The 12885-nt window shown below is 58.1% G+C and overlaps 4 protein-coding genes across 4 annotated transcripts; 1 reads left to right on the top strand and 3 right to left on the bottom strand.

The window, feature by feature from the left end:
- Positions 1 to 163: 163 nt before the first annotated feature.
- DQ04_04941030 (hypothetical protein) lies at positions 164 to 1291 on the top strand (the record flags this gene model as incomplete). The annotated part of the gene is made up of 1 exon (XM_009313879.1): positions 164 to 1291. One exon carries the CDS (start codon positions 164 to 166, stop codon positions 1289 to 1291), a length of 1128 nt encoding a protein of 375 aa, XP_009312154.1.
- A 327-nt stretch (positions 1292 to 1618) lies between these two features.
- DQ04_04941020 (transcription factor IIB) lies at positions 1619 to 2701 on the bottom strand (the record flags this gene model as incomplete). The annotated part of the gene is made up of 1 exon (XM_009313878.1): positions 1619 to 2701. One exon carries the CDS (start codon positions 2699 to 2701, stop codon positions 1619 to 1621), a length of 1083 nt encoding a protein of 360 aa, XP_009312153.1.
- Positions 2702 to 2998: 297 nt separating this feature from the next.
- Positions 2999 to 9544, bottom strand: DQ04_04941010 (hypothetical protein; the record flags this gene model as incomplete). Its single annotated transcript, XM_009313877.1, has 1 exon — positions 2999 to 9544. One exon carries the CDS (start codon positions 9542 to 9544, stop codon positions 2999 to 3001), a length of 6546 nt encoding a protein of 2181 aa, XP_009312152.1.
- A 342-nt stretch (positions 9545 to 9886) lies between these two features.
- Positions 9887 to 12760, bottom strand: DQ04_04941000 (cyclic nucleotide-binding protein; the record flags this gene model as incomplete). Its single annotated transcript, XM_009313876.1, has 1 exon — positions 9887 to 12760. One exon carries the CDS (start codon positions 12758 to 12760, stop codon positions 9887 to 9889), a length of 2874 nt encoding a protein of 957 aa, XP_009312151.1.
- Between the last annotated feature and the right edge of the window lie 125 nt (positions 12761 to 12885).

Here is a 12885-nt window from a genome sequence, read left to right as displayed (position 1 = left end):
GTCGTCGTCGTCGTCGTCGTCGTCGTCGTCCTCCTCGTCGTCCCCGTCGAACATGATATTCAGTTGGCTCTGCAGCGCCCGCGCGGCGTGCTCGATGGACTTTCCAGTGTAGAAGAACGCCGCCTTGGGCACGAGCTCCTCCATGAGGAGCTGACCGGCCTCAATGTGCAGCTCCGCCACATCCTCCTCGTCGTCGTCATCGTCGTCGTCGTCGTCGTGGGCGCTCTTCCGCTTCTTGGCGCCCTCCTCATTCTCGTTCTTGTTATCGTTTTCCTCCTCCTCGTCGTCCTTGAGCGGGTCCGTGAAGAAGTTAAAGAAGGACGGACACTTCTCCTCGCGTTTCACCACACGAATGTTCTTGCTGCTCTTGTGCCGCTGCTTCCTCGTCTTGATGACGACGGTGAGGTTCTTCTCCGGCGACTTCCACTCCACCGGCGTGGCCTTCATCGACTCAATCTCAATCTCCCCGCTGTCCTCGTCGAAGCACATCATGAACGTCTTGCTCAGCACCGCGTTGCTGAAGTACTCGTTCGGCGCGAAGGCGAAGTTGAGGCGCACACCCGTCTGCGGGTTACTGTCGACGTACTCCATCGTGATGTCCTGCAGGAAGCCGAGCGCGTGGCGGTCACGCTCGGTGATCATCGAGTCGAGCACCTCCGTGTTGCACATCGCCGTCAACCAGAAATCCGGGATGCCGCCGTCCGCGGCAGCAGCAGCAGCCTCGAGACGGCCCTTCTCCTGCGGCGCCACCACGCACACGGCCTTGGACCCCTTTGCGCGACCGGCCGCCTCCTCATTCTTGTCCTTGTCGTCGTCGTCGTCGGAGGCAATCTCGCGGACGCCGGAGCTCTCGGTCACCGTCGCCGCCGCCAGCTCGTCACTCGTGATGTCGCGCACACCGCGGACGATCTCCGCGCGCACGTCGTGGAGGCGCTGGGCCGCGCGCAGGTGCTCGACCTGCAGCAGCGCGAGCTCCTCGCGGAACTTGGCCCGCACACCCTTGTATTCATCCAGGAGACCCTTCAGCGCGTACACCTTGCGGCGGCTGAGCACCGGCATTTCGTTCATGGCGCCCACGAGGTCGAATTCCTCCTCGTCTTCCTCCTCCTCCTCCTCGTCGGCGTCGGCACCGCGGAAGTTCACGGGATCGAAGTGCTTCGGCGGGAACTGCTTGCGCTGCATATGTCTGAATTTCTTTTCCCTTACTTCTGTTTCTTTCCTGTTACTTCTGCTGCTTCAACTGCGTGTGCTGCAATGTCTCTCTCCGTTCCGAATGTCTTGCTGTTGTTGAGTCGTGGGGGCTCCCTTCCACACTAACGGTGGTGTAGCAACAAAAAGAAAAAAAAAGAAAGAAAGAAAAGGACCGCAGCGGGGGGTGAACAGTGAGGGAAGTGCAGAGAGGAACGATTTAATTTACAAAAGGAAAAACAAGGGAGCGAGGTAAATAGAGCCTGTGTGTGTGTGTGTGTGTGCCTGTGAAGCAAAAACCCCACACCTATACGCCGCAGAGGAACAGCCAGGCAGATGGTAGTGAAGCCACACCTACATACTTAAGGATCATAGCACCAAAAATCGTCGCGGCAGTTTAAGCACAAGACGTGCGTGGCGGAGGAGCCTCTCACACCTCCTCCACCTTTACGCGCTTTGCCTCCGGACCCACATCGCCGTCATCATCTTCCTTGCGGCTGCTGTTGACGGGACGGGCATCAGCAGCGGCGGCGGCGGCGGCGGCGTCAAAGGCCTCGACAATTGCACGCAGGTTGTCTGCTGCAGTCTGCATCACCTTCTTCACTTTGCCGACGTCCAAGTGGGCCTTCGCTGCAAAGTTGGCGTAAAGCGCCTCCGTGGTAGGAGCCCCGCCAACAGCGCCACTGTTGTTGCTTTGGTGGGCTGGTGGCTTCCCTTCCCACTGGAAACTGCGCGAGGTACGTGCGAGTAGTAGTGACATAATGACTCGGTCGACGACGCCAACGTACGCGAGCGCCTCGACGTGCCGCAGCGCCTCCAACAACCGCTTGCAGTGTGGCATATAGAGCGACACCTGGAGACCTAGTTTGAGCAGGTATGTCGTGAGGAGGTTGTCTACAAAGACGGACTTGAGGCGGCGCTCCTCTTCCTCCATGCGTGTCTCCTTCACGATCTCAGCGCGGCGGTACTCCACGTCGCCGAGGGACGCGTCGAGGCAGCGCAGCTCCGCCAGCGGCACTGGGTGGTTCAGCTGCTCCGCCGCGATCATGAAGCACGCAGCAGCAACGTCCTGCTGCTTCTCTAGCCGCTGGCCGCGGGCGCGGCGGCCGCCCACAACGTGCTTCGCGATATCCACCGCGCGGCCGATCGCTTGCTCTGGCGCGCCCGACTTCTTCTGCAGGCCGCGAATGCAGTTGAGCATCGCCGGGTGCAGGGTGACCTTCGCCAGATTAACGCCCCCCAGCGAGGCTCCACCCATTGCTGCTCCTCCTGCCGCCGCCGCCGCCGCCGAGGAAGATGAGGGATTCATCTCGTCGCCTTCACGGTGACGGTCAACGTCGTCATACGTGGCGTCCTTGTTGTAGCGCGTCAACGCATTCTCCTCGAGGCCCATCGCCACGACGAGCGCACACTCGGTGCACGCCACCTCGCCCAGCGCATCATCGGTCTGCAGACTGTCCACCGCACCGCAGAAAGGGCAGTTCTTCCCCACAAAGTCGGAGGTTGTTGCCATGCGTGGGGCTCCCTAGTGTGTATATATGCGTGCGTGTGTGTGTGTGTGTATTGCCAGAGAGGTATGTGTGAGGGAGAGCGACAGCAAGACCCGAACGAAGAGGCAAAAGAAGAAGAAGAAAAAGCCATCACGTGATAAAGCAGCATTCACATTCAGCGTTCGATTCACATTACACCGCTAGGCAACATGACTTGCACATACCGCGTGCGTGAGGCGGGTGTGAGACGCAAGCCCAAATGCAGAAACAACAACAACAACAACAAAAAAGACACAGACAAGTACGCTCTGCATATCGTCCTAGACACCAAGAACGAAGCGACGCAACAAAAAGGCACGCGTCAGCTGCTCTTCATCACAGGTGACGCAACGAGCCGCATCCTCGTCGTGCAGCAACACCGACACCTTCCCAGAACACATTCGCAACTCTTCCACCTTCTCATACTCAACAGTATTCTTCGTCTCTTCCTTTATCACGACCACCGCCAGCACATCGTCCTCTGGCTTAATCTCGGGGGTGATATCGTGAGGCGTTGCATCTTCTGCGTGTTCATCCGATACCATTTGCTGCCTCACTGCAAGACCGCCATGCACCAGTGAAGTAGGAGCATTATCACCATCCCTCGCTGGAGGGATCTGTGCGGCACGTCTGATGACTGCCGTTGTCGCTATGGCCTCTGGCCTATTCGAAGCCGAGCATATTTCCTCAGTTTCCGGGGCGTGCAGGATCAAACGGCCCGTGACTAATGTGCTGCCAATCTGCTTCTGAGGTTCTCCCTGTTTTTCTTCTTCTTGTGGTAGGGGTGACAATATGGGGGCCGTACCCTTTTGGTCCTCCAGTACCGCATCAAGGCTCACCACCTCACCGAGGCGACGTTGCCGTGGGGCGCGGCGCTTACCCCCTGCCGTTGCTGCTGATGCCCGTAGACGAATTTGCTTGCTGCCGTCATCGGGTGCAGCAGGAAGCTTATCGAGCGCGTTGTTTGACTTGCTTGCTTCACACTCCGTACGGCGCAGCTGAGGCACTGAGGCGGCTGTCACCTCCTCCAAGTTTTCGCCCCACCCCTCATTTCCCCCCATCGCGGTTGACGCCGGTGCCGACGTGGAATGCGGGCTGTGTGTGGCAGGAACAGAGACAGCTGGGCACGGCACTGCACGTGCGTCGTTTTGCTGCTCCTTCACAAGTCTTGCTGGAACAGCTTCTGTTGTTGCTGCTTGCGAATTGCCCTTACCGTCTTGCGATGGCGGCGGGGCAACGGTGGAGATAATCTGTTTCTGCAGCCGTGAGAATGCACTAAAAATTGAGTCGGACGTCTCCAAAAGTGTGTGAAACCCGCCACCACTGTCTGATTCTGTCATGGGGACTCGGCCCATCTGCAGCAGTGGTGCAAGCGCGCTGGCTGGTGAGGAAGAAACGGCAGGCATCACTGGTTCTGCTTCTGGTGGTGGTGGTGGTGGGGGCTGCCGAAATACTGGTGCCACGTTTTCATTTGCTGCGAGGTGGCGCCCCTGCCACTGGAGGAAGGCGTTCCCGCTGGAGGTCTGCTGTTGCTGCTGCTCCAACTCCGCTGCCCACGCCGCATCCTCCTCGCGCCACGCCTCCTCCTCAAGACGCGCCTCGTACCGCTGCAGAACCCCCATCTCCTCCTTCGCGAAGGTCTCGTAGAGGGCGTCGCGTTGCATCTCTTCCTCCTCAGTGTAGCGCAGACGCACGCGGAACTCAGTAACGAAGAGAGCGCATTGCTCACGCATAAACTCGAAGAGCGTGCTGCGCTCCCCAAAGCATACGGCCTCCACCGCGGACCGCGATTCTCGCTCCTGCAGCATGAAGTAGCGAAAGCGCCTTTGCATCTCCTCCATGGCGCTCCGCCACAAGACGTGCGCACCGCTCCTGCAGTCCTCACGCATCACATCGCAGAGCGTATGGACGAAGGCGAGCATGATGTCGTTCTGCTGTCCCACAAAGGTAACAAAGACGCGCCGCCTCTGCTCTTCCCGCAGCGCCAAATACAACACGCCCAACGCTGCGCGGAAGGCGTCACTGTCAATGAGCTGCTTGTACTCCTGCAGCAGCTGACGCTGCAGGTGCCGGCGCACATAGGCCTCCTCCTTGACGAGTAGTGCCGAATTTGTCGACGGCACGGCGGACATTCTACCTGCGGCGGCGACACCCTCTCCACACGGGATCCCTGCTGCCGCTGCGCTTGAACCGGGAAAGTACGAGTCTCTCACCGCGTTCAATAGGGTCGCATCGATGAGCCGTTGCTGCAGGCTCTGCTGCAGACGTGCGGCGACTCGGACGGCCTCGTGGTGCACATCACTCTCGACATATGTTTCATCCGTCGCCGCATTGTGAATGGGAAGCGCGAGGCGGTCCGACAACACACGAGAAAGGAGTTTTTTCTCCTTCTGATGCAACCTTGTCCACTGGGCGTGCGCCGCCTGCTGAGCACATTGAAGGATACCGCTGTGCACCTCCGACAAATGGGACTGATCCTCCCTGATTACTCCTGCTGCTGCTGCTGTTGTTGTTGTCGTTGTTCTTGCGCCCACAGTACCCGCCAGGGCGGCGGACTCGTCCAGGAAGAGCAGCAGCAGCGTGTGGGCATAAAGCGGTGCCGTTTTCTCAAAGGCGGAGATGACCGGCCCAAGATTCTCTACTGTATCATTCAAAAACGCCTTACTGCCCCGCCACTTCTTGCTTGCTTCGTCATGTTGGTCCGCTGCGCCGACAGATGCCAAGCCTCTTTCTGGTAAGACAATATTTAGCTGATGAACGAGATACGACCGAATGCCCCGCCGGATTATTTCAGCAGCAACCAAAAATCGTGCCGGCTCGTTGGACAATATCTGTAGCGCCACAAAGTACATTTCCGCTGGAGAGAAGGCAAAGATTACCTGCCCTTCATCGGCGCGATCAGCACCATCACCACCACCGTTACTACTGCGGCTTCCGCTGGGCCGCTCTAGCGCCGCGGTGCAGGATGCCCGGAAGACGTTGAAGAGCAGCAAAAGACACTGCACTTCAAGACTGTCACCGGCGTGTAACAGCAGCAGCTGCCTCACCTCCAGCAGAGTGGTGCGTAATACGGAGTCGACGCCTTCGCTCTCATCAAGAGGAGGGCCCAGCGCAAGAGCGCCCGGTAGAGCCGCTGCTGGAGTACTCATAGAGAGTGCGCCCCCAACAGTCTCGTGCTTATTCCCCAAAGCCGCGAGAATACGTGGGATAGTCGTGAGAAAGACGGGACGAAGAAAGTCCAGCAGGAGGGCAACACGAGAGTCGGCTCGCGGCGTTGCGTCACTGCGGGGGTGAAGAGACGCATAAAGCTGTCGCAGGAGGTTTGGATTGAATGCAGCGGCCTCATCGTTTTCCAGCACGAGTGTCCACAAGATAAGGGCAAATTTGCCACTTGCGACGTCCCCCACCGGGATGTTGTTGCTCTCATCCGCCGTCAGCGCCTCCGTCAATAGAGACACCGTGGGGGACGCCACGAGGTGATGCAGCGCCCTACTGGAGCAGCAACTGCCGCTCGACACGATCGATGTGCATGCCGCAGCGTGGTAAACTTGGCGCCTCCCGAGGCAGAGTTCCACAAGCGGCACTCTCGCAGCTCGCAACACGCTCAGAACCTCCTCTGCCCGTTCCGCCCGGTCGCCACACAACCAACGCAGCAGCTGAACTCCACTTTCAATGACGTCCTGCGACTCTCTCTCCACCTCGCCGTCACCGCAGAGAGTGGTGAGATGGTGGAGGAGAAACACCACAGGTAGTCCTCCACACATTGCGGTGAGCGGCAGGTCCTCCAGTATACTGAAGTTCAAGCCCAGCAGCAGGGGCACCAACGCATGCGGAAGCTCACCGTGTGGGAATCGCTCCTCCACGACGGACACAGCGAGTCGATACACCCCCGCCGCCGAAGCAGAGGACCCGGCGGTGCCGTTATCATCGCACGCCAGAGACACCTGCAGCAGCAGCTGCAGCAGAAGAATGACAGGGTCGCCAACCTGCGTGTCCTTCCACCACGCCAGCGCGGCCACCTCGCGTGTGGTGAGGTTACCGCGGGCAAGCGCCGCCACCGCGCTTTGGTACTTGGAAGTCTCTTGCGATCCACGCAAGCGCCGCAAAATGTCATTGAAAGCGATACTGCCTTCTTTCTTGTTGTTGTTGTTGTTGTTGTTGTTGCTCTCGGTCCTGCCGTCACCCACAGCCATTGCCTCCCACACCTGAAGAACATCCTCAAGAAGAAATTCCCTCTCATTCTTCCCCTCTTCGTCCTCCCCGCCCTTGTCGAATGTCTTGCAATTCACCCACGCAAACAAGGTCGCCGCCAATGGGTGCCACAACGCGGTGCGCTTCAGGAGCAGTTGCATGCTGCGCAGCCCGCTCGGTGAGAGATGGGGGGCAATTAAACCGCCGTCGCGTATCGACGCCTCACGATAATGCGACGATGCATTTTGCACGTCTACTGCGCCGAGCATCAACAGCACCACACCGCGAAGAAGGTCATTGCCACCGTACGTTGTCCAATCGAGCTCCTGTAGAAAAGCGAGGAGGAAGCGGCGGAGGGTATTCGCCAACGCGCGCACCTCCGGGGTGTCCGCCACCTCCACGGACTGCGTCACGGCGTCGAGCACCACCATGGCAGTCGGTGCGTGCGCGCCCTTTGCCACCTTCCGCCACGCCTCGTACATGATCGCCTCAGGCGACACCCAGTCGAGCAGGCCGTTGTGTAGAGTCACTTCCGTTGCTGCTGCTGCTGCTGACGTATCCGCCTTCACCACGCCGCGGTCACGCATCGCTAGAGCACCGGCAGCTGCACGAGCGAGGCACACGGCCACCGCCTCGTAGTATGTATCATCATCATCATCATTGTCACTGTCGACGTGCTCACAACACGTTGGCCTTATGTACATCAGCTCGGAAGCCTTCACATGCCTCGCACCAGACCCACCAACCTGTGGCCGCATCTCTAGCACGTAGGTCAGACGTGTCTTCTTCAGCAACGCATTGATGCTGACAAAACAGCGCAGCGCACTATTCCCAACACACAGAGGGGACGACGACGCGAGGGATGTTGGGAGCGCGTGATACCACGAGGTAGCGTCCTCATCGTCCATGCCCACTCTCGCAGCACCCATACTGTTTCCCTTATCGATGTGGTCATTGTTGCTCCCGTCGTTGTCATCCGGAAATAACATTGTGGAAGTAACAGCTGCGCCAATAGGCAGGGGCACCGCGCCAAGCCAACAGACGGCGCGTGGTAGCGGGAAGCGTGCGTGCCGGCTCCTCTCCCACGGTGCGCTGACTGCAGCGTAAAGTCCCTGTTGTCGCCGCGTGGAGTCATCGCAATCAAGAATAACATCCTTGTTATTTCTAGATATACTGCCCATGCCATCGTCAAGGAAGTCTACAACAAAGCGAAGTACCATCGTTAGTCCAGCTTGGCGCATCCAAGTGCTGCTGCAGTTGCCGCCGCCGCCGCCGCCACCACCACCACCACCGATGGTGCGGTGCAACTGACGGCGCTGCGTGGTACCGGGCGCCGCTGCTTCCTCCGAGCCACGCAGCGACTCTAACGGCGCGCCCAATAACATCATCTGAACCGTGTGTGTGTCCTCTGTGAGGCTCCACAGCGTCTCTTCGGGGTTAACGTCGTCGATGTCGTCGCCAACAACCGCAGCAGTCGTCTCCTGCACGGCACCACTGCGACCGGTTGCTTGATTGGCGACGATCCCGACGCGGTACGAGTTGCTCTCCGCATCGAAACCCCCACACACCACCGCGAGGGCACTAGAAGGCCGTGGTACAATGGCGACGACCATGCCACGCCTCAGCTCCGCACAGTCGCCACCCGTCAGGTCTGAGTGCGGCAAATAGCACCACGTGCAGTGGCTCGGGTCTGTGACGGCGGCTTCTGTGCCGCCGGCGCCCAGCGCGGCATTCCGCGAGTTCACATTGTCAACGTACTGCCGGAACGGGACTGCACGTTCTACGAAGAGGTGCAGCAGATCCCACGCCCCAGCAGCAGCAGCAGTAGTATTAGTTTTCGTAGTAGTGGTCATACCAATATATGGTGCACGCGTAGTAAACCGCAGCAGCGCCATAACAAAGGTATGCGAGGACGTCAACGGTACCTCGTTCGATGGCGGTGCTGCTAACGAGGGTGGCACGCGCCTACCACCTTGCGACTTTGCATGTGGGCTTGCAGGAGACCCGTCCTCCTTTGATGCAACTACCAGCACATCCACCACGTCACGCGCTGTGTCTTGCAAGGACGTTCCCAGGCGAGTGACAAGATGGAGCTTCGGCCGGGTGTCACCGCCGGCTTCAGAGAGTACGCGGCGGAGCGGCTCCGCGACGTCGAGCGGGTGCACTGCATCGCGCTGCCGCTCCCACCCACCCTCCCCTGTGAAGGTGAAGCAGTCTAGCGCCGTGCCACCTGCAGCAGCGTGAAAGAAGAACTGCCGTGTTGACACAAAAACGACACCGCTCACTCCCTTCACAACAGAAGCCTCCAGTGGTCCATGAAGCTCAAAGAGCGCACTTCGAACTTCCTCCTGTGGTGAAAGTACCCTATTGTCATGAACTATGCCATCAACTGCCGGTTCGGTTGCCGCTGCTGCTGCTGCTGCTGTAAAGAGGGTAATCTTGAGTGCATGGCGTGGCGACTCGTCGTTTGCCGTGTCAGCACGTGCCACAGGAGCGGCGACGAGAACCACAACAGTCGTCTCACCCCGCCGCGGATCTGCGTAGCACCACGACATTTGAACGTCACGACACCCACTGCCCGTCGCGGCAACAGCAGTCAGGTCCGTCTCATACCACCGATGGTACAACAACACCATTGCACGGCACGAAGTGGCAGCTACACCAGTGGCGGAGGAAAGGCAGACGTGCAGAAGCCCCTTTCCTTTCTTCACTTGCATTGTTTTCGGGGATAAAGGAAAAAAAGGATTAATAAAGCGCAAAGACGCATCACAAAACATATGGAGTAAGCCACGAGAAGCAGCACACACACACACACACACAGACAAGTGTTGTAGCATTTCTCAATACCCTTTCGTGTCCACTTTCAGCTGGCACTATATTCCTTGCTCTTTTCTCCCCCGAAAGAAACAACACCACCAAAAAAATCAATAAAACATCATACTTCATAACTTTCGTTCATCCTATTGCTGTGTCAGGACCTACGGCTTTTTGGTGCTATCATTGTAAAGGATATTCTCCAGTAAACCGCGAGCGATGGCGTAGAGTGGCGGCACACCCTCCACCTGCGTCATGGGGGCAGCCAGTGTGGCGCGGCCGCTGACTGCAGGCACCTCGCCTCCTAGGGGCAAGTCACTGGTATAGTACGCAAAGCGTGTAACCAGGTCCTTGCGTGCAATGCCCTGTCGATAGAAGTCTTCAATCACGCGAGCAAAATACGACCCCTCCATCTCGGTGCCCACACAGCCCCAAATATACTTGTAGAACTTCAGCATCCGCACATTCTGGAGCATGGTGCCTGCGATGGTGAGCATTCGGCCTTCGTGCACCTCCACCCGGGGGCCCGCCAGCTCACGCAGACGTTCCGCGGTGAGGCCCTGGTTGCGGCAGCGGCGCAGCTCGTCCTGTGAGTCCTCCATGATAAGACTCGACTTGGACATGAGGACCTCCGTTGGCAGCTGGATGTCGCCACGCTTGCCCACCAGTCCACCGGCCTTCCCAATCACATTTACGCTGCGAATGCGAGGCCCAAAGACGCCAAAGATCGCCTGGCAGATGCCTGCCGCCTGAGCACCAAACGCGAAGTCCATGTTAATGATAAAATGACGCTCCAGACGGGAGCACGTCGCTTCGTTCGAGTCACACTTGTCTTTACGCCTGCAGCTCATGCCGCCTTTTCGCGGTTGGCACAGATATCGCCACACCGCGGCGTTGGATGGCTTTCCGTCAGTGACGGCCTTCTTGACTGCCTCCTGTAGGACCGTGTCGATCATTTCAAAGTTTAGCGAGTGCACCGGAATGACATCGACTTGCAGCCCCGTCATAGCGGTGTCAGTGAGTACTGTGATACCGCTTTCATCGAGGGCGTTCGCGTACTCTTCCTTCAGATCGGGCCGCTCACTGGCGAGGAACCCCGCTGTCGCTGCGTAGAGTGCATCCTCAAGCGTGTGCCACTCCGAAACCTTGCCGGACCACCTGTCGCTCAGAGCGTACTCCTCCACTGCACGCCGGTTCTTGCGGTGAAAGCTCGATAAGAGGTTCTTAATACAATGCGTGTTGCTGCTTACAACATCGATACATAAGTCGTCTGGCGGAGCCAAATTGCGGTCCATGCCCATTTTTTCCATGATGCAATCGCGTAAGTTGAGTGCCCACTCGTGGAACGGGTTGAGTTGAAACCTGCGGGAAACACTCGGATCAACTCGCACATTAAACTCTTCCCGATGCATCATGACTTCGTATATCTTAACTAAGCATTCGGTGTGCCAATTGGCTAGCAAACCAGTCTGTTCTTCTTTTGTGAGCGGCATTGTGGCCAGCAGCTTCTTCACGCGTAAGAGCTCCACCTCCTTGGCTACATTAATTCCCGCATTTTCCTCTGCCTCCCGCTGGCGCAGGTAGTCGTCCAGCACGTCGATGGCTGGTGGGTGCACCATCCCCTGCACACGGCTGCGGAGTTTGTTGCTCTCGATGATGTGCACGCACAGCATCATGATGAAGTCGAGCAGGTCCGTGAAGCCGTCCCGCAGCAGTACGAGTGTCTTGCCCTCCATGCCGAGGTGCCACGTGCAGCGGCGGCGCTCTTTGGTACGGATATATGTCACCGCCGTTCGCTTTGACGCCGTATTTTTCAGGTCTTTGCCCGAGTGGCGCACGTCCGCCATCTTCGCCTCCTCACGCATGCGCGTTGCTACGAAAGGCGGGAGAGCCAACACGAGGTCGAAGCAGAATGTTGTCGTGACGTTCTCCGGCAGCCGCTTCAGCGCGTAACCCCATGCACTTGTATCAATCTCGTTGCTGGCAAGCTTGGTGTGGATGACGTTCTCAATCTTTGTGTAACGCTCAAGGATTTTCCAGAGCGACAGGTACTCATTCATCGCCGCAGCGGGCGAAAAGACGTATCGGCAGAACTCACGCACAGGAACAAAAATTTCCTTTTCAGCAATATGCCGCCCAATACTCTGGGCGAAGCAGGTGTTTCTCTCCAGCAGCCGTTGTACTAGTGGAAGCGGCAGAAGTATCACCACCGTGCGGTCAGTGGCGTGGCCTGCGACATACCGTAACGTCGAGGTATCGTTGAAGAGACACAGCTTAAAGCCAAACAACATGCCTGGTTTGACTGTGCCACAGTGCGTCATGTGCTTTTCCCACTCCTCCTGTCGTTCTTCGCGCTTGGTTTCACCCACACCGCAAATGACGCCGCTGTTTCCGGGCGTTGGACGACGGCAGACCGGGGCCAAGTGTTGTTTCAGCGGCTGCGGCGGCGGCGATCGGCGCTGTTGCGGCAGTGCGGCAGCCGCGCCGGGGTCGAACACATCCACTTCTCCCCATACCACAACATATGTGTGCTGGGCGCGCCCACCATTAGCGTGTACCACCTCCCCTGGCAGGTACTCACGGCGCAAAGAAGACCTAATTACGTCGTCCACTTCATCGTTCCGCAGCAGATGCAAGTGCTCGGAGTTCTGAAGCAAAAAACGCATTTCTTTCTCATCTCGCGCGGGTGTGCCCTTGGCGATCAACGAATCCAGAGCCTCATTGCGAGGCGGTTCCAGACCATCACCGCGGAACCCAACGCAGCTGCGGCTGAGCGGTGAGTCCTCTTCATGCCAGAACCGCTTCTTCAGACTTTTCCTTCTTGCGCATCGATCCAACGATCGCACGGCTTTCTCAACCAAACACGCAAACTTCCCATTAGGCGTCTGCACCTCGGAATCGCTTAGAGTGCCCCCGGTATTAGGCGTGGCGTTAGATGCAGGCTTTGTGCCGCTGTTGTTTATATCTTCCCCACGGCTCAAGCGCGGCACCGAAATCAATCCACTGTCGATGGATGACCGCCCGCTCTTCTCCGTCATTTGTATATTACGAAAGGCGTGCAGATACAAATACGCGCTCCAAAGGCCGAGTGGTGCCTTGCGTGGTGGGAGAGAACAGGATTACGAGGTCCTTTTTTCCTCCTTTTGTCTTTATTTTTTTTTTT

This window comes from Trypanosoma grayi (genome assembly GCF_000691245.1).
Source record: "Trypanosoma grayi strain ANR4 Tgr_494_V1, whole genome shotgun sequence".
NCBI classification, from domain to species: domain Eukaryota; phylum Euglenozoa; class Kinetoplastea; order Trypanosomatida; family Trypanosomatidae; genus Trypanosoma; species Trypanosoma grayi.
This window is presented reverse-complemented; position numbering and strand designations above follow the sequence as displayed.